Source organism: Rhinopithecus roxellana, chromosome 4 (genome assembly GCF_007565055.1).
Source record: "Rhinopithecus roxellana isolate Shanxi Qingling chromosome 4, ASM756505v1, whole genome shotgun sequence".
NCBI classification, from domain to species: Eukaryota; Metazoa; Chordata; class Mammalia; order Primates; family Cercopithecidae; genus Rhinopithecus; species Rhinopithecus roxellana.
The window spans coordinates 57,983,128-58,003,635 of record NC_044552.1 but is presented as its reverse complement, the minus strand read 5'-3'; the positions used below and the strand labels follow the sequence as shown (position 1 = coordinate 58,003,635).

General features: G+C 36.0%; 1 protein-coding gene across 1 annotated transcript; it reads left to right on the top strand.

The window, feature by feature from the left end:
- Positions 1–217: 217 nt before the first annotated feature.
- On the top strand, positions 218–14,773 carry ENPP4 (ectonucleotide pyrophosphatase/phosphodiesterase 4). Its single transcript, XM_010353296.2, has 4 exons — positions 218–468; positions 7,808–8,666; positions 9,320–9,490; positions 11,352–14,773. The coding sequence occupies exons 2-4, from the start codon at positions 7,841–7,843 to the stop codon at positions 11,714–11,716; spliced, it is 1,362 nt and encodes a 453-aa protein (XP_010351598.1). The 5' UTR covers positions 218–468; positions 7,808–7,840; the 3' UTR covers positions 11,717–14,773.
- Positions 14,774–20,508: the final 5,735 nt, after the last annotated feature.

Genomic DNA, 20,508 nt, shown 5'->3' with positions numbered 1-20,508 from the left:
GCCTTTCCCGGACTCGCTGGTTTTCAGGTTCCCTGAAAGGCATCCAGATCTAGGATGATAAGAAAAGGGCGTGGTGGGAGAGAGTAATGAACCTCTCTACTCTTAGGTCCAATTCGACCCCTCCAAGAACCTGTCTAACCAATCGGAAAGAAAGTTACATTCAACTCTGGCTCTAGCATCCAATCCAAGGACGTGTCTCAGACTCTGCTGCCCTGTCCCAGCCAGTCCCGAGCTGGTGCCGTAGACGCTCTCCTGGCAGCTGCGCACATTCGGAGCGCCGCGAGCGGCGCAGATAGGGAGGTTGGGGCTGTGCCCCGCGGCGCGGTGCCCGCCACTGCGCAGGCGCCTCAGGAAGAGCTCGGCCTCGCCCCTCTTCCTTCAGGTCCCCCTTCCCCGCAACTTCCCACGAGTGCCAGGTGCCGCGAGCGCTGAGTTCCGCGCGTTGGAAAGAAGCGGCGGCGGCGGCTGGTGAGTACGCGCCTCGCGCGCTCGGCGTTCTGTGGGGCAATGTCACCCCCTCCCCAGTCCACGAGGGGCTTTGAAAATAGAGATGGTGAGACGATACCCTCTGACCCATTCTCCCCCACTACACGCACGTCCCCTGGGGCGCGGCGGGGACGTCCACGAAGAGACTGAAAGAGCCAGGGAGGTGGCGGGCCGAGGCGGAGGCCAGTAAGGGAAGAGGAAAGAAAATTTAGCAGGTGGTTGTGGAACTGGGGAAGGAAACCTGTGGTGGTAAGTGTGAAGGGAGGGAAGTCAGCTGAACGGTAGTGGAGGAACCTAAGGTGGGTCTGGGGTGAAAATGAGGGGAGCTGGGGAGGGGTCGCCAAGCTTTTGGTTTTGAAGGAGAACCACCCATGGCATCGACATCCGTCTGTCTGGGGAATATTAGATTAGAGTTTATGTTAATTATAGATATATTTAAGAACTAATTTCCTAGAAAACAAGCCAACCAAACAATAAAAGGTACATTTAAGTGCCTTTTTAAAGGGCTGGATTAAAAGCACGTAAGGACTAAAAACAATGCTTCCTTTTCTTGTCACAACCACCCTATGAGATCATAGCATTCCCATTTTACAGATGACGAAAGTTAGGCTCAGAGAAGTGAAGGGACGCGTCCAACCAAGACTGTACAACTAGTGACAGGCGGATTCAGCTTTACACCAGATCTGATTCCAGAAGGGCTTTGCTTAATCAGGCAATCTGGTGGACCCAAGTCTGAAGGGAAGATTTGCCAACTACTGTGAAATATCAGCTACTGGTTTCAGTATTAAGATCTTTTATTTCTTCTTCCCCCCGCCACCCCCCCCGAGATTGTTTCAAGCTATTTTAAGGAAATTAAGAGGCCTGCAGCACTTGTACATCTTCCCCCCACCTCCACTTAGATTAGTTGCAGGATATAATATGGAATAAATTTTGATGAAACTACAAGGCGTAATGAAGGGAGGTATTTTACTATGTAGAAAGTAAGATACGTGTGTTTTGAAGATGCTAGAAAATTTTGTGTATGCTAGAAATTTCTGTGTGTTTTACAGAATTGGAGAATAATTTAGAATCCAGACCAAGGAATTTTTTTAGGGAGTATATGTTTTTCCTTTGACTATAAGAAAGTAACTGATAATAATCTAAAAGTAACGGTCTTATTTATAGACATAGAATAAAGTTTTTAAAGGTGTATGAGAGTTTCATTGTATTACAGAGCAGATGGCATGCTAATGGTGACAAATATCTTTCACCATATCCTGTAATGGTTTATCCTCTCTTGGCTTCACATGGGCTAAGAATGCCCCAGTGAGAGTTGACTGCATTCCATTCATGCAAGAACGTCTTCCCAGAGAAGTTAGAAGGTAGTTTGTTCCCTGAATTGAAGACTAACTCATACTTCCAGTTGTTTTGGGGATATTTGGTTGCAGTCCAGAGAGGTCCGCTCTTTTTCTTCTCTTTGACATCTTTTGGGTGTGAAAAATTACAGAATTTCTTTCAATATTTTGTAATATAACAGTTTCATTCCCTGCAAACTTTATTTTCATTCCTTGGAAACTGCTTGAGAACTTCTCATTGTTGGTTTGTCTGTAGCTTAACACTCCGTTAGAATGAGACAGAATGTGGTAGATATGGATCCAGCACTGCTAATAAAAGAAGAGTTCTGTTAATAGTTTGGAGATTATTACCAGATTTGTTAACTTGCTATTACTGGACTTGTAAACTTATTGAGGACATGAAATTAGTAAGAACACAGTAAAGCAACATTGCTTTCTGAGCCCAGCCAATCACTGGACTTTAGCTTCATCATATACAAAGTCATATGAAAGGTCATCATATGCGAGGAGATGAGACTAAATTTTTCCTAGTGTATTTTATAGTTTCACAATAATATTCTGCCTGTCATAGTACAGACTTGGTTTTTTTTTCCCCCCCCAACAGCTTTGTAACTAGAATGATAAAGGGAAACTAATTTTGAGGGCCTATTCTGTAACCTTTACACATCCCCATTTTACACACAAGGAAACGGAAGCCAGAAAAAGTTTGATCTACCCAAGATCACCCATCTACTAGTTGTGAGCTCAGGTTCTGGGACCCTTCTGACTTCAGTCTATAGTCTTTGCACTTTGTCTATAATCCTAATCCTGAGAACAAGGACTGGGACGCTTGGATGCCAGCAGTGTGCTGAGGGATTACTGAGCCACAGGATTAACAGCATGTGTTCCTGGAGCATCCTTTTAACTCAAGATTTGAGGAAGAAGCATTTTGATTAGTATTTCATAGGGTAGGAGGGACACAGGTTTTTGGTCTGTTTTGCACATGGGAAGTGGTATAAAGCTTTCACATTAAAACACTCAAGTCTGTATTACGGAGTATAAAATTCACTTTTTTTTGAGGTAAAATGAGATGAAAGATGTTTCCTGTTTTGTGGCGGGACATTTAAGATTACAATTTCACTTCCCTCTGCTCTTTTAAAAAAAATAACAGTTTTATTGAGATATAAATCACATACCATTCAATTCACTCATTTAAAGAGTACAGCTTTATGGAATTGTGCAACTGTCATCACAATCAATTTGAAAACATTTTCATAACCCCCAAAATCAACTTTATACCTACTGGCATTTACTACCCATTTCCCCCCCAACCCCTAGCCCTAGATAGTTACTGTAGTTACTTTTAGTCTCTGTAGATTTGCCGATTCTAGACATTTTATCTAAATGGAATCATACAGTAAGTGATTTTTTGTGACTGCGTTCTTACATTTAGCATATTTATCCAGGTTGCAAAATGTGTCAGCACTTCCTTCCTTTTTTTGTCAAATAATATTTTATTATATGGATATATCACATTTTATTTATCCATTCATAAGTTAGTGCACGTTGAGATGTTTCTACTTCTTGAGTCTTACAAATAATGCTGCTGTGAACATTTGTGTATAAGTTTTTGCGTGGACATATGTTTTCATTTCTCTTGGGCACATGCCTAATAGTAGAATTGCTGGGTTATATGGTAGTCCTATTTTTAACCCTTTGAAGACTGCCAGAATATTTTCCAAAGTGGCTGTACCATTTTACATTTCCTGTAGCAGTTTATAACAGTTTCATTTTCTCTATCAACACTTGTTATTTCTTTTATTTACTCATCCTTCTGGGTGTGAAGTGGTATCTTATTGTGGGTTTGATTGCATTTCTCTGATGACTAATGCTGTTGAGCATCTTTTCATGTGCTAATTTGTCAATAAAAGATATGAGAAATATATTTTTCAGATCATGCTCATTTTTTAATTAGATTATCCGACTTTTTATTATTGAGTTGTAGCAATTCTTTGTATAGTCTAGATACAAATCTCTTCAGATATATGATTTGCAAATATTTTCTTGCATTCTCTGTGTTGCCTTTTCACTTTCTTGATGATATCATTTAAAGCATGATACTTTTTAATTTTGAAGTCCAGTTCATTTCTCTTTTTTGGTCACTTGTGCTCTTGGTGTGGTATCTAAGAACCCAGGGTTACAAAAAGTTACTCCTACATTTACTCCTACATTTTCTTTTAAGAGTTTTACAGTTTTAGCTCTTAACCAAGGTCTGTGATCTATGAATGAATTTTTGTGTATGGTATGAGGCAGGGCTCCAATTTGTTCTTTTGCATGTGGATATCCAGTTGTCCCTGTACCATTTGTTGAATTGTCTTGGCACCCCTCTGCTCTTAGAGGTAAATCTACTGGAAAATTTTTAGACATACTACAATATTCCATTTTTAGTAATTTCTCTAACAGCTTAGCGTTAAAAATAATACATTATGGTGTATGAATCTCAAACACACTGTTACAAATATGTATTCATAAATTTATGGGGATTTTTCCCTGTGAGAAGATACTGTGCCACCTATTTGCTGATTTAAGTCTATTCTCTTATTTGGTGTTGTAGAACAAAATTGATTAAAGTGTAAAGCCTGTCTTTCTTTTTCCAGATGACAGCCTGATTTATTATTTTTGTTATTTATGCTCCTGCTTTGATTGTTATATATTTGAAAAGTATAAGTTCTTTGTTCCCTAATACATGGCACATACATATACTTTTGTGTTATGGAATTAGTGATAGTAGATATTTGTTGAATGATTTTTTACAAAATGACCCAGGTGTCTGCTGAGCCAGCCTTCATATATAGGAACTAATTTTAGGATATTCCGGAAATGCAAACTAATACTGAAGAGCTATTATAGACCACCAAGATGAATGATGATTATACTTTACATGTTGTAATACATTTCAGAAAGATCGTGACAATGAAATATGGTGGATGGAAATTCAAGTTGGCAGTTATTTCTGTATTTATTTCACAGTAATTTGCATGCAAGTTGGGTCTGGATATTGGAGGGACTTGAATGTGACACTCAGGCATTTGGGCTTTTTGTATAGGCAGGGGGATCTTTTGAATGTATTTTTAATTAAGGGAACATGAACAGAGCTGTGCCCAGGGAAACTGAGTTGGCAGTAGATGCGAGGTGAGAAAGTGGAAGGTGGTTGAGGTAGAAAGGTGAATTAAGAGACAAAAGTGCTCTGGACAAGAGATATTGAGGTCTAAAGAAATATAGCAGTAGTAGAGATGGATGAGTGGGTAGCTGTTAAAAATGTTTGTTTCAAATGCAGGTTTCTGGCCTCTACTGTGGCTGACTGAATCAGAATCTCCTAGTTATAGTGATTTGACAGCTGCACTTTTAACAAGCTTCCTTCAGTGATTCTTATGTCTGATGTGCTGTATTAGATGATGTGAAGATAGAATTGACTAGACTGGCAACTGATCATATACTCAGGGGATCTCTTTGTGACTAGAGAATGGTGAAGCTATTTTAAAGGATTGGTAACTAAGGAAGGGGGAAAAGATGTGGAGGTATAGAGAATGCATTCCATCTGACACATATCAGATTGGATTTGGCAGCAGAACAGCTGTGCGATGGGATAGGGATGGTTGGGAATATAAAATAGTTACACAGGGAAAGAGCCAGAGAAGTAAATAGTGTTTTTCAAAAAGTAAATTTATGAGTATGTTTTCCCTGAGAGAAGATACTGTGCCACCTATTTGCTGATTTAAAAGTCTCTGTTGTTGGAAAGAAATATTTGGATATGGGGAACTATACTCAGAGAAACCAGGGAATCTACTCAATCCAAGCTTTCATGGAGACCTGCATGCCCTTGACACAAGTTCTAAAATTGTAGCAACCCACATGACATTGTCATCTGATTGAACCCAGTTAAAACTCTCTGAGGGAGGAGTTAAGTCACACATAAACACTGTGTTGGGTGCATAAAATACTGAATGAAAGGGGAAATACCATTGTCTAGTTTCTTGATAGCTGAAATTGCTGAGATATGACTAGGGCTGTGTCTGTGGAAATACCCATATGCCTCCTCTACCCCTTATTAGATTTGTTACTCTGTCCTTTGGAGAGGTGGTTTTGTTACTCTGCATTGTTTTTGGTTATTGGGGAGCACCAGGAACAAATGTTCCATGCACCATATTCAGAAGGCAACCTGTCTCAGATTGAAACAGTAGAGATTTTCTAGACCCCAAGATCCTCATAAATCAGATTCTGTGCCTTTGGTCTTTCTAATTTTAAGTCAGTTTTTAAGAGGATCACAGCCTCTGTCAGTAAGTATTTGACCACAAGTACACAGATCCTCCAGGTGGCATGTTTGAAAGAAAGAGAGAAAGTATTTCCAGTCTACTTGAGAGAATACACAATACATGACTCCTGAACTTCATAATCATATTAGTTAACTTGCTGCTCTTCATACCTGGGACCTCAACATGCATACCCATTACCATGTTCAGGATCTTCTTAATCTGAAATAATGCATTCACTTGTTGCATTATAACTGCAATCCCAGATCTGTGTAACTTTCACTGAAAGTTACTCTTAACTAATCTTAATTAGTTCTTTGACTTCACCAGAACCTCTAGTTGAAAAACTTCTCTGCTTCTCACATCTGTCAGTTTCAGCTTAGATGCTGCAGCCCAAATTTCACCTGCTCTTTAGTTAGCATCTTCAACTCCCTTTGTCTTCCTTCAGTTTCTGGCAGAATCTCAAATCCAGGGAGGATCAGCTGCCTGTTTTGTTCATGCCTGTGCCAGGTTTACTGAGTTGCTAGAGAAAACCAGTCAACCATGTCACTATGAAAATTCATGACAGCTGTCAACATTGACTCCAGTTCTACTGTTTCCTCACACTTTCTCCCATCCTCCACATTAACTATTTGAGATATTTTTTCTGTTCCTCAAACCTCTGAACCTTTTACCACTCTACTCCCTCTCAATAATTGACCCTACCCCTGAGACCCAACTCTCTTCACCTCTAGCCCTCAAACCTGTCAACTCCCCTACCTTTGCTCCTTCTCTCTTGTTACAATGGAAGAGGCATCCTGTCCATCTAAAATGAATCATTCTGCCTAAATCACATGTCCTATTTTCTTAGAGGCCAAAGAAGATAGAGACCGAAGGCAGGGAGATTTATTAGGGAAAAGCTGTTTTTGTCATCAGTGAATTGCTTTTAAAAAAAGAACAAAGAATCAGAGATAGCTTTAAGCCTAGGGAAACTATTAGTGAAAATAGTTGTTGATCACAAAAAGAAAGTTTAAGAGGGACCTGGTAATAAAATTCATTTCAATAGCTATTGGATTTCCTCATAAGTTACTGGAGCATCCATGTCCCTGTAGGCTTTGTATGTTTGTTAATCAACTTCATGTGACTATTGGGACACGTAAAGACTGATGGGGGGGGCTTTTTTCTCAATAGCATTTATTTCTTATCCCCCCCTTTTTTATAGCAATGTTTTCCACAGAACTGGCAATAAGCCAATATGGTAGAATTTCCACCAATTATTTCTGTGGGTTAAAGAAACTATAAAGTACAGTTTATTAAACCGGAAAAGTAATCATCATCTCTGGAGCCTCTGAAAGCTTGGCATTAACTTTATGTTATATAAAAGAATCATTTTAGTGTCTGCATCTATTTTTATTAAGCCTTTAGAAGAATTTCTAATGCAGCAAATGCACATGACAGCCTAGGAGGAGTATTGATGTGGAGTATAAAAATGGTCCATATAAAGGATAGAGTAGGGCATATATATAAACAGGAAACTGGACAAGACAATATTTATTTTTTCCAAGTTTAGCTTTATTTTTAAATAAATGGCATTATTTAAGTTAATATAGGTAAAGCTGGCATATAAATATTGGTTCTCTCCTCCTGTGGGCTAAAATTCTAAAACTTAACCCAAATGAAATAGCATTGCTACTTATGAATTGTGTTTTTACATTTTAGGAACCCTGATTGCTGTCTTTCAACGTGTTCATTATGAAGTTATTAGTAATACTTTTGTTTTCTGGACTTATTACTGGTTGTAGAAGTGACTCTTCCTCTAGTTTGCCACCTAAGTTACTACTAGTATCCTTTGATGGATTCAGAGCTGATTATCTGAAGAACTATGAATTTCCTCATCTCCAGAATTTTATCAAAGAAGGTGTCTTGGTAGAGCATGTTAAAAATGTTTTTATCACAAAAACATTTCCAAACCACTACAGTATTGTGACAGGCTTGTATGAAGAAAGCCATGGCATTGTGGCTAATTCCATGTATGATGCAGTCACAAAGAAACATTTTTCTGACTCTAATGACAAGGATCCTTTTTGGTGGAATGAGGCCGTACCTATTTGGGTGACCAATCAGCTTCAGGAAAACAGATCAAGTGCTGCTGCTATGTGGCCTGGTACTGATGTACCCATTCACAATACCACCTCTTCCTATTTTATGAATTACAACTCCTCAGTGTCATTTGAGGAAAGACTAAATAATATTACTATGTGGCTAAACAATTCGAACCCACCAGTCACCTTTGCAACACTCTATTGGGAAGAACCAGATGCAAGTGGCCACAAGTATGGACCTGAAGATAAAGAAAACATGAGCAGAGTGTTGAAAAAAATAGATGATCTTATCGGTGACTTAGTCCAAAAACTCAAGATGTTAGGGCTGTGGGAAAATCTTAATGTGATCATTACAAGTGATCATGGGATGACCCAGTGTTCTCAGGATAGACTGATAAACTTGGATGTCTGCATCGATCATTCATACTACACTCTTATAGATTTGAGCCCAGTTGCTGCAATACTTCCCAAAATAAGTAAGTAAACATTCAGCTGAGGGATACTATTATTTGAATGGGGCAATTGATTGAGGGGGGGTGGGTTGTATAAAAGAATGAAGCTCTGGCTTTTTGTAGTTTAGAACCATATACTCAGAGTGGGATTATATGCTTTATTCCTCTTATTTACAAGTTTAGAGCAGTTGGCTTATGGTTTAGTTATATGGGTTATGGTTTAGTTTCAAAGTGAGTATTTCTTTGCTTTTGATATATCTAATTATTTGCACTAATGGAAAAAGGAAATTTTTATCCTTCAACATCTTAGATTTTAGTGTGTGATGTTTAGTGGTGATAGTGTGAGGTACCTTTCTTCTACTGATCACAGAATTAGTAGTTAGTAGTAACATGTAATTAGTTTATGTTTACTTAGGAAGATACACCTGAAAAATGTCCCCTTTCTATAAAAGTCCACCACGGTAATCCACAAAGTGAAACAGATTTGTTAATGTTTGAGAAAGGTATGTGTTTGTGTGTATCAGTCCCCAACACTGTCACATTATTATTGCTCTGTTTTTTTAAGAAGTGATTTAATAGATGACGTTATCTATAATTTACTTCCAGTTATTCTAGTTAGACATATTTTTTCTTATCAATCATAATTTGTTTCCTTTGCTGTTTCCTTTTTTTCTCAGATAGAACAGAGGTTTACAACAAACTGAAAAACTGTAGCTCTTATATGAATGTTTATCTCAAAGAAGACATTCCTAACAGATTCTATTACCAACATAATGATCGGATTCAGCCCATTATTTTGGTTGCAAATGAAGGCTGGACAATTGTGCTAAATGAATCATCACAAAAATGTAAGTATTTAGTTGAGATATTTCTGTTGTGTCGTAGGAACAAATCATGCCTTGTGATAATGTTGTGTTAAGAGGGTACTTCGATTTAAAGAAGTTCACACAGAAGAATTAGTTCAATTTTCAACCAGATAATTCCCAGGTTTTCATTTCATAGCAATTTACAGTAATCACAATTTCACCTTTAAATTAGAAAGTAGATTTAAGAGTGAAGGCATAGTCCTACTTTCTTTCCAAAACTGCAATTACTGTCAGTACTTTTCAAGATTCATTCTCTTGATTAATACAAAATAAAAGAGAGAAGTAAAAAGACAGTAAAAGGGGAGAGATTAGCTAATCCTTGTTCTTGTGTGTGTTAAAAAAAATTTGTCTGAGTAATCCTAAATCTTCCCCAGTGACAAAATCATTTACCTGAATGCTACAGCTATTTAGAACACTGGGCAAGAACCAGAAAGTAACCAGACAAAAAAATCCACCAAGTGAACAAAACAGATACATCAAAATCTCTCCTTAAAAATGTATAGGAGAGAAAATGTATAGGGGAGGGTTACAGTTCTTGCCTCAAACTGAAGGTTATTTATCCATATTTCATATTCAATTCAAATGCTTTTTTTAACATCTAATTTTGTGGCCTATAGTAGGGGTCAGCAAACTTTTTTAGTAAAGGGCCACATAGAAAATACTTTAGGCTTTGTGGGCCAGCTGGTCTCTGTCTCAGCTACTCAACTCTGCCTTTATTGTGTGAAAGCAGCCATAGACAACCTGTAAACAAACTGAAGTGGTGTGTTTCAGTGAAACTCTGGTTACAAAAAGGATGGAGGGCTGACCTTCGCTATGGGCTGTAGTTTGCAGTTCTCTGATATATAGCAATTTAGAAGTATCAGGCAAGCATAGGATAGACTCAGGGTCAATGAAGTTTGTATATTATTTACATCAATGTTATGTTGCATATTCGTTGTTGAAAACTGCAAGTATAGAAAAGCATAGGAAAGAGAACAAAAACTATCCATAATCCCTCAGTACAGATTTATAGGCAAATGTTAATTGTGGGCATTTCCCCCCATCCAATCTTTTTTCATATATGTGTGTGTGTGTGTGTGTGTGTGTGTATGTTTTAATATTGAAATCTTTATATTCTGGTTTTTGTCATTTTTTTTATAATAAAATATTTCAAACATACCACCAAAGAATAATATAACAAATATCAATATACTCATCACTCAGTCACCCGTATGTAATATGAAAGTGGGAGCTTATTAAATACAGCTGGTGTACGTTAAATGGCAACATTTGTTAAAGCTAAAAATTGGGAATTTATTATTGGAGTGGTATTAGGGACTATCATACACTTTTCTTTAAGTCTAACTTTTACTGGGATGGAGTCACCAGATTAGACAACACATTCAATGCAAGATCCTTCCTGTAACAATTGAGATAGGTTAGGCTGCAGATTTTCTTTTTCTCCATTTGCCGGCGTTACTCACTTCTGCTCTTCCCAGTTACACAGAACCTTCAGCCTGACCACTGTCTTTATAACTAGTACTGTTTGCAGCGAGCTTTTGCAAACAGTGCTGAGATTGCCAGGTGAAGTAAGTGGTAGTAGGGCTGAAAGATAAGTACATCAGGTTGAGAAGTGGTGGTAAAGTCTAAGGATGACCAATTGGGAAAAGGGGCATGTGTGTGTGTTTGTGTGTGTGTATTTGAGAAAGAGAGAGGGAAATAGGGAACATAGCTGAGCTGAAGAAATAGAAATTTTTATTTCTGGTCCCTTTCTGAAAGAATTGAATGTGTATATACTAGAAACAAGTTATTTTTTCCTAAAAAGTCTGATCTTATTTACTGATGTTGTTTTGTTCTTTTTCAGTAGGTGACCATGGTTATGATAATTCTTTGCCTAGTATGCATCCATTTCTAGCTGCCCACGGACCTGCATTTCACAAAGGCTACAAGCATAGCACAATTAACATTGTAGATATTTATCCAATGATGTGCCACATCCTGGGATTAAAACCGCATCCCAATAATGGGACTTTTGGTCATACTAAGTGCTTGTTAGTTGACCAGTGGTGCATTAATCTCCCAGAAGCCATCGCGATTGTTATCGGTTCACTCTTGGTGTTAACCACACTAACATGCCTCATAATAATCATGCAGAATAGACTTTCTGTACCTCGTCCATTTTCTCGACTTCAGCTACAAGATGATGATGATGATCCTTTAATTGGGTGACAAGTGTTAGGGCTTATACAAAGTGTCTTTGATTAATCACAAAACTCAGAATACATCCAAAGAATAGTGTTGTAACTATGAAAAAGAATACTTTGAAAGACAAAGAACGTAGACTAAGCATGTTAAAATCATTCTATTGTTTTCCTTGTGTTTTGTTTTGGTGCATTTGCTAATAAGATAACCCTGACCATAGTAACATTGTTAGTAAATCATTAGGTCACATCTTCTAGTAGGAAATCATTAGGTAACATCAACCCTAACTAGAAATACTAAAAATGGCTTGAGAAAAATACTTCCTCTGCTTTTATTTTGCAATGAAGATGTGATACATCTTTAAATGAAAATATACCAAAATTTAGTAGGCATGTTTTTCTAATAAATTTATATATTTGTAAAGAAAACAATAGAAATCTTTATGCAATTTGTGAATTTTGTATATTAGGGAGGAAAAGTTTCCTATATTTTTATATTTACCTTTAATTAGTTTGTATTTCAAGTACCCTCTTGAGGTAGGAAATGCTCTGTGTTGGTTAATAAAGTTGGAGCAGACAAAAAAGATATAGCAAATGAAGAAATATTTTAAGGAAACCTATTTAAAAAAAACAATTGAGACCATTTGATAAAAGCCTGAGTTGTCACCATTACGTCTTAAGCTGTTAGTCTTAAAGGTTATATCTTGAAGATTTTTGTTAATAAGAAATTCAGAAGAAAAGAGAGACAAGTGCTTTTCTCTCTATCTATGCTTAATGCCTTTATGTAAATTACTTGGTTGTTCGCGTGTGCCTGTGCAAGTGTGTTTGTGTGTAGTTGTGTGGACATTATGTGACTTACTATAGAAGGAGGTCAGAGATGGACTGTGGCCAGGCTTCCACATTCCTGAAACACACAGATCTCAGGAAAGGTTATTTTTGCACTTCATATTTGTTTACTTTCTCCTAACTCACAAGTTAAAAATCATAACTTAATTTCATTAACTTTTATCTTTTAACTCTCTCATGTTTGTTGTAACCTGTGGTATCCAAATGCTGCAGAAAAATTTATGACCCAAATACAAATGTCAATTTGACTGGGACAGAATGAGGAATGGAGATTTTTATATTTATCTTATGTTTTAGGCTATAGAATAGTTAAGAAATTTTAAACAGAATTTAGTATCTTTTGGTCTTTCACACCATTCATATGTTAAGTGGCAGAATAGCCTTAGTGCTACCTCCACTTTTTTCTCCAGTATTTGCATCACAGAAATAATCCCTCTGTTTAACGTTTGTTCAGAGCCAAGGGTTTATTGTGAAGAACTGTCATCCTGCTTTTGCTAGCTGGTACCTTCTAGTAATCAAAATTAATATGAAGAAACTAGGTTGTACAGACTAGATTATATTTAATAGGGGAAGAATTGGGCTCAAGAACCATTCATCAGTACATGAGATAAGCAGTTAATAGTATGATCTGTAAAGTTTTGACAATATAAAATAAACTTGGTAACTGTTTTACAAATATAAAAGTGTAATAAATATGCAGCCCAGTTAAATGTTGATTATCTATGATGGTAAAGAAGAACAATGGTGCCAGTCATCAAACATACAATGCATCCTATTGAGTCACTGCTAATTTCTTGAGTCTGGTATTTGCTGCCTGTTGTATTTGGGGTTGTTGAGAGGCATTTTCAAACCCTGTATAAATAATCCATGCTGTTGGTCATAAATTGACTGTATTAAGAACAGTAAAATAAATGAAATAAAAACCAATAGTACTAATTTTGCTTTAAAAAAATTTCCAATTTTTTTCACATAAAACAGTAATCCTAAAGGTTAATATTAACAGTTGATCTAAACAGAATAATAGAAAAGTTCTACTTTAATTTCCATTAAAAAGCGAATAGCATTGACACATTTAAAGCTTTTCATTTAAAGAAGTAGATGTTTTTGAAGTATCTAAAATAGTAGCAGAATATTTTATACTTGGTCCTTGCAGTGGTGTGAGTTTTAATGATTGCATTAGCGTGATTGGTGGTTATGAGTTTCAGAAATCTATACTTGGCATCCAACTCATGAGTGGATTTTATATAGGATGGAATAGGAAGGGATGTCCTGTCAGTATCTTAACCCTTTCAACAAGACATTTACATATTTGTCTTTCCTTGCATTCTCAAAATATTAACCTGACTTGTAAATTAAGCAAAAATTTAAAAAGTATATGTTGATGGGACAAGAAGAATAGTATTTATTTAATAAAACATATATATTGAACTATGTGTTGATTCATTTGTATCTTTAAAAAAATTATCACTGTTAAAGCCATTGACTCCTTTAGTACACTGAGAAAATCTTATAGTAAAACTAGCCTTTTACATTAAGGTTTTGGTGTGTATTTTGTTAAATAACTAATATACTGCTCTATTTTCTGGGTAGTAGAAAGTATTTGGCTCCAGGAAACATTTAATTGTTTATGAAAACAATACCCCAAGGTAATAGGAAAGGTTTTGATTAAGTGTTTTTAATTCAGTCAGTGAATTCAGAATAAGTACATTCATGTATAACATAGGGACAGTTCTGCTGCTATTTATATGCAGTTCTTCTGGTAAATAGCAATAGAAAAAAACTTTCAATGTTTGTCTATAGGTTTTGTATTATTATTCCATTAGGTTTGGCTTAAGAATTTATAGAATTCTTGGAACATTAAAGGATTAAAATGTTTTTACATTGTTCTTGGGTGTCTCCTTCTTGTGCCTGTATCTGATAAGCTTTATGGATGATTGCATTTAATTCCTTTTATTTGGAGGGTTTTACTTCCTTGTTAACACGTAAAGTTATAAATGAAGGACAAGGAGGAGATGGAAAATGTGTATTTATTGTGAATTCTTAAAATAGTGTGTAAATAAAATAACATGAGTGTGCTTTAAAGAAATGTGTTATGTAGTGCCTTAATTTAAATTAAAATATTTTTGACTTCTCATTTGAATTCAGAATTAATGACTTTGTTCATGATTTTAAAAATTTGTGTGAATAAAATCTACCAAAACATTCTGACTGTAATTATTAAATATAAAGTTCAGTGTCACTGGTGATTTTTACATTTGTTACCTTCTTGCAAAATATACTTACTGTGCTAGATGTTGACATGACTTAGTAATATTATAGAAGCCCTATCAGGTATTTATTAGGATTTTTTAAACCCTTTACCAAAAATTTTAAAACAGTATATAAATGTACAATCCAGCATAAGGATATCATTGGAAAGAAAGCCAAGATAAGTTTTACAGAGCCTCCAGAGCTGTAATTTATTGGCTTATGGTAGAAGAGAAGAGGTTTGAAAAAAAACGATTATAAAATAGTGGGGATGGTGGGGGAAGCAGTCTAATATTTAAACTTTGTTTTGTACATAGCCATAGGTATTTAATGACTTGTCCAATTGCATATGAATTCAAGAAGTTTCCCTCTATTAGAGCAGTGATTAATTCATTTCATATTTTTGTATTAAGAGAACACTGCTAGGAATTGTAGGAAAAGAAAAAAATAAATGGCACTTTTTTTACTCTGAAAGAGAATTATTTCAAAAGTGGTAAAATGTGTTATTTTTACCAACCAATTACCTATGTGTACTCATGGGTTAACTCTTGCTGCTGAGAGCCTTGTATCCAGAATCATTTTCCAGACCCTGTGCTTCCTGAGGTTTAGATGCTAACTTTGCCTCTTTCCCCAACTCCCAGCCTCCTTAGTGCCTATGTTTGGTTATTATTACATCCTTCTCACGCCATCCACTCCAGTAGTGTACTCCCACACACATTCACAACCATTGCTTGAAAGAATATGTGAGAATCTAAATGATCCAATTGGGCTTTGGAGTCCTGTAATAGACATGCTGATCACAATTTTTATGTGTATGTGTGTATGTAAGTATATGTGTAAGTGTATATATATGCGTGTGTGTATATATATATATAGGCACACGTGTGTATATATAGTTCTGTATTCTAATGTATAAGTATGTGTATATGTTGAAATGACTAGATCCTCTGACTCCTCTCCCATGGTCAAAATTATCTGGGAGGTAAAAGCAGAGTCTATATCCAAAGAGTAAGCCAAACTGCTGTGCAGGCTTTCGGTGTTTCCACAAGTCTTTTTTTATTCCTTTGGCCTCTGAAATGTCATTTCCACTGTCAATACACAACCTAGTGAGCTCTTCTACTGACAGCTCCATGATGATGATTTACAGACATGTGTCTCCAGTCTAGACTTTCCTCTTGTGTTAAAGATACAATTTGCTGTTAATTTAATCAGCATTACATTCATATCAACCATGCTCAATCTCACTTTCGTAGGTGGGGTGGTGGAAAGGAGCAATAAAAATTAACCCCAAAACAAATCTGGAAAATTTCACTATACAAATAACCATTTTATAAAGGGGCTTCTATAGGTTAGACAGAGTACTATGGATTTACAAAATGTTTGAAATATACACTGAGGAGAGTGAGTATGTTTTTTACACTCAAAATTTCTGTGAAGATTCTCCCTCCCCCTTTTTTTGTAATCTTAAAAAGACATGTTGGGTTCTGTATCGAGTACTGCTAGACTGTGTAATTCAAACCAATGCCCTTACTGAGGACTAGAAAATCTGGACAAATAAAAGATTGTGTTTATGCACTGAGGAATTTCCAAGAAAGTGAAGAACGAAGAGGTTAGGATTTAGAAGGAAAAATATCCCCATAAACATGAGTCCCTAATGGCATCTGTGAATTGTGGAAGAGGCTGCTGAAGGGCTGAGAAGCTAACCTAATCAAGAGACTAGGAGGGGGTGGTTGAAGGAGAGAAGGCACAGATGTGAATGTATCTATTAAAGTCATGCATCTGCACTATTTGGCACAAATAAATTTGAAAATATAAATGAATAATTCCTAGGAAAAAATATTGTTGGATAAAACTGACTCCAGTAGAGGAAAAGAAAACAAAAACATACTAGTTTCTGTATTTAGGAAAAGGTTGAGACAGTTATAGTGTACAAAAAGTATCAGACCTCAAAGACAATAATCCTTTTTTTAGTGACTCTATCAGGCTTGGATATCAGTTTATATTTGCCTCAAAAAACTAATATTTTAGAAAATGAAATATATTATTTTTAAGGTGAATAAAACTGATATCAAACTTAACAAAATAACACACACAAAAAAACTATGGACCAATCTTGAATGAGAGAAACATTTTTCAAAAATGAGAATTCAACCACATCAGTAGTTAGATATAAATAGACTGAACATTCCAGTGAAAAGGCAGAGATTATCAAATTAGATGAAAAAGCAATATCCAACTACATGTAGTCTACAAGAGAATCACTTTAAGTACAAAGACACAAATTGAATTTTAAAAAGGACAGAAAATAATGTGCCATGGAAACTGTATTAGTCCATTCTCACTCTGCTAATAAAGACATACCCGGGACTGGGTAATTTATAAAGGAAAGAGGTCTAATTGACTAACAGTTCCACAAGACTGAGGAGGCCTCAGGAAACTTACAATCATGGCAGAAGGGGAAGAAAATATGTCCTCTTCACATGGTGGCAGCAAGGAGAGAAGTGCAGAGGAAAGGGATGGAAGCCCCTTATAAAACCATCAAATCTCGTCAGAACTCACTATCATGAGAACAGTATGGAGGTAATTGCCCCCTTGATTCAATTACCTCCCACCAGGTCCTTTCCACAACACGTGGGAATTGTGGGAACTACAATTCAAGATGAGATTTGGGTGCAGACACAGCAAAACCATATAGAAACCATAAAAAAGCTATAGTACATATATATATATATATATATATATATATATATATATATATATATATATTAATATCAAAGGAGTCTTCAAGACAGTAATTTTCAGAGATAGGGAGATTTCACTAATGTACAAGGACCAATATGAAAGGAAAGTATGACAATTCTAAGTGTTCATACCTAAAAACAGCTTAAAAACACATTAATCAAAAACTGATGGAAGTAAAGAAATAATTCATAAACATAATTGAAGAATTTAGCACTCCTCTCTAAGTCATTGATACAACAACCATACCAAAAAAAAAAAGACGATAAAGATATAGAAGACTTGAGTGATTTTATCAACCACCTTGACTTAAATGAGATTTAAAGATTACAGCTCCAAACTGCAAAAGATATTCCTTTTATAAGTACACATTGAAGAATTACCAAGTTAGGCCATACGCAGGACCAGAAAACAAGTCTCAGTAAATAATCACAAAGAATTGCAATTTTACAAAGTATATTTTCTGACCACAGTGGAGTGAGAGTCAATAACAATACAATTTAGAAAGTCCTTAAATATTTGGAAATTAAACAATACACTTTTAAATAACTTATGAGAAAAATAAAAATAAGGCAAATAAAATATTTGGAAATGAGTGATCATGAATATGTAGCACCAACATCTACAGTATGCAACTGAAGCATTAGTTAGAGGGAAATTTGCAGCTTTGAATGCCTATCTTAAGAGAGGCTGAAAGGTTCGGAATCAATGATTACAGCCTTCGCTTTAGGAACAGTAAAAGGAGGAAATAATCCAAACTGAGTGGGAAGAAGGATATAATAAAATAAGATCCAAATTAATGAAATAGTAAACAGAAAAATAATAAACTGAAAATTTATTTTTTAAAAACATACTAGTAATATTGGTAAGACTGCCTAAAGAAAAAGGGAGATAGCAGAAACTAGTAATATCAGTGATAACAGAAGGGCCATCACTGCAGATCCTACATATATCAAAAAAAAAAAAAAATACAGAATATTATGCCAATGGATTTGACAATTTAAATAAAAATGGATAAATTCACTGAAAAATGCAACTTACCAAACAAATACAAAACTAAATAAAAATTTTGAATAGCTTTATATCTATCACAGACATTAATTTATCAAAAACATTCCTATGAAGAAAACTTCAAGTCCAGGTGGTTTCACTGATTAGTTCATCACACATTTGATGAAATAAATGATACCAGTCTTACATAAATTCTTATGGAAAATACAAGAAGAAGGAACACGTTTTATTTATTTATTTATGAATGAAATGGAGTCTCGCTCTGTCACCCAGGCTGGAGTGTAGTGGCGGATCTCGGCTCACTGAAACCTCCGCCTCCCGGGTTCAAGCAATTCTCCTGCCTCAGCCTCCCGAGTAGCTGGGACTACAGGCACGTACCACATTGCCCAGCTAATTTTTGTATTTTTAGTAGAGACGGTGTTTCACCATGTTGGCCAGGATGGTCTCCATCTCTTGACCTCATGATCCGCCCACCTCGACCTGCCAAAGTGCTGGGATTAGGGGTGGGAGCCACCGCGCCCAGCCAACCCATTCTTGTTATAAGGCCAGTGTAACACTGGTACGAAGACATGAAAAAAATATATTAAAAGACCAGTATTCTTATGAACAAAAATCCTTAACTAAATATTATCTAATTGAATTCAGTGGTAATTCAAAAGGATAATGCACATGAATAAGTGGAGTTCACTACAGGGCACAGAATTGTTGTGATCACTGAAAATCAATCAATGTTATGCTGTATATTAATAGAAAAAAGAACACATTATCAAGTCAATGAACGTGGAAAAGCGCTTGGCAAAATTCAACCCTTATTTATTAGTTGAACAAACTGATTAAATTTGGAATAGAAGGAAACTTCCTCCAGCTGATGAATGACATCTATAAAACAAAACAAAGCCAAAGCTAATATACTGAATGATGAAATATCAGATGTTTCTCTCCTGAGATCAGGACCAGGGCAAGGATGTCCACTCTCACCACTTATATTTAACATTGTACTACAGGTCCTAGCAAGTGCAATAAGGATACAAAGGAAATAAGTATTGGAAAACGAAACCCATATTCACAAATGCGTGATAGTATACACAAGAAATCCAACAATCTACAGATAAACTCTGAGTTTAAAAAATGGCTAGATATTAGGTCAATATACAAAAATCAAGTGTATTTCTATATCAGCAGAAAACAATTAGAAAAGGAAAATTTTAAACTCATATTATTTACATTGCTATCAATAAGCATGGAATATTTGGGAATAAGTCTAACGAAATACATGTAGAATCTTTGCATAGAAAATTATAAAGGAGTTAAGGGAGACCAAAATAAACAGAGGGCTATATAATGTTTATAGGTTGGAAGGTTAAACATTGTAAAGATGGCAATTCTTCCCAAATTGATCATTGCATCCAAGCAATTTCAGCAGGGTTTTATTTATTTATTTTTTTTATGGAACTGAGGAAGCCGGCTCTAAAATTTATGCAGAAGTGTGAAGAGCCAAGACAATTTTGAAAAAAATAAAATGGTAGGACATACTCTGTCCGGTGTCAAAAATAATTCTAAAAATACAATAAGAGAGTATGGTATTGACACAAGGATTTAAAAATAGATAAACAGAATTAATTACCTTTGTTAAAATCAAGAATCCATACCTGTGTGGGTGTATTAGACTTCTCTTGTACACCCTCAAATGCAGTCAATAAACTCTTGCTCCAGTTGTGTTTTGGCTTTGACTAGCTTCCCACAGATGCAACCTGGCAATGCTTAGCCTCTTTCTTCAGTTCAGACATGACTGGCCTGAACACTAAAGCGCTGAGTGCTTCTAAGATCACACTTGGCACTTGTGCATGCACTTTTCAAGAAATATAGGGAGTTAATGCCCATGGGGCCATGTAAAGGTACAAAGAGAAGGCAGCTGTCTGCAAGCCAGGAAGAAGGCCCTCACCAGGAAACAAATCTGCTGGAACCTTAATCTTGGAC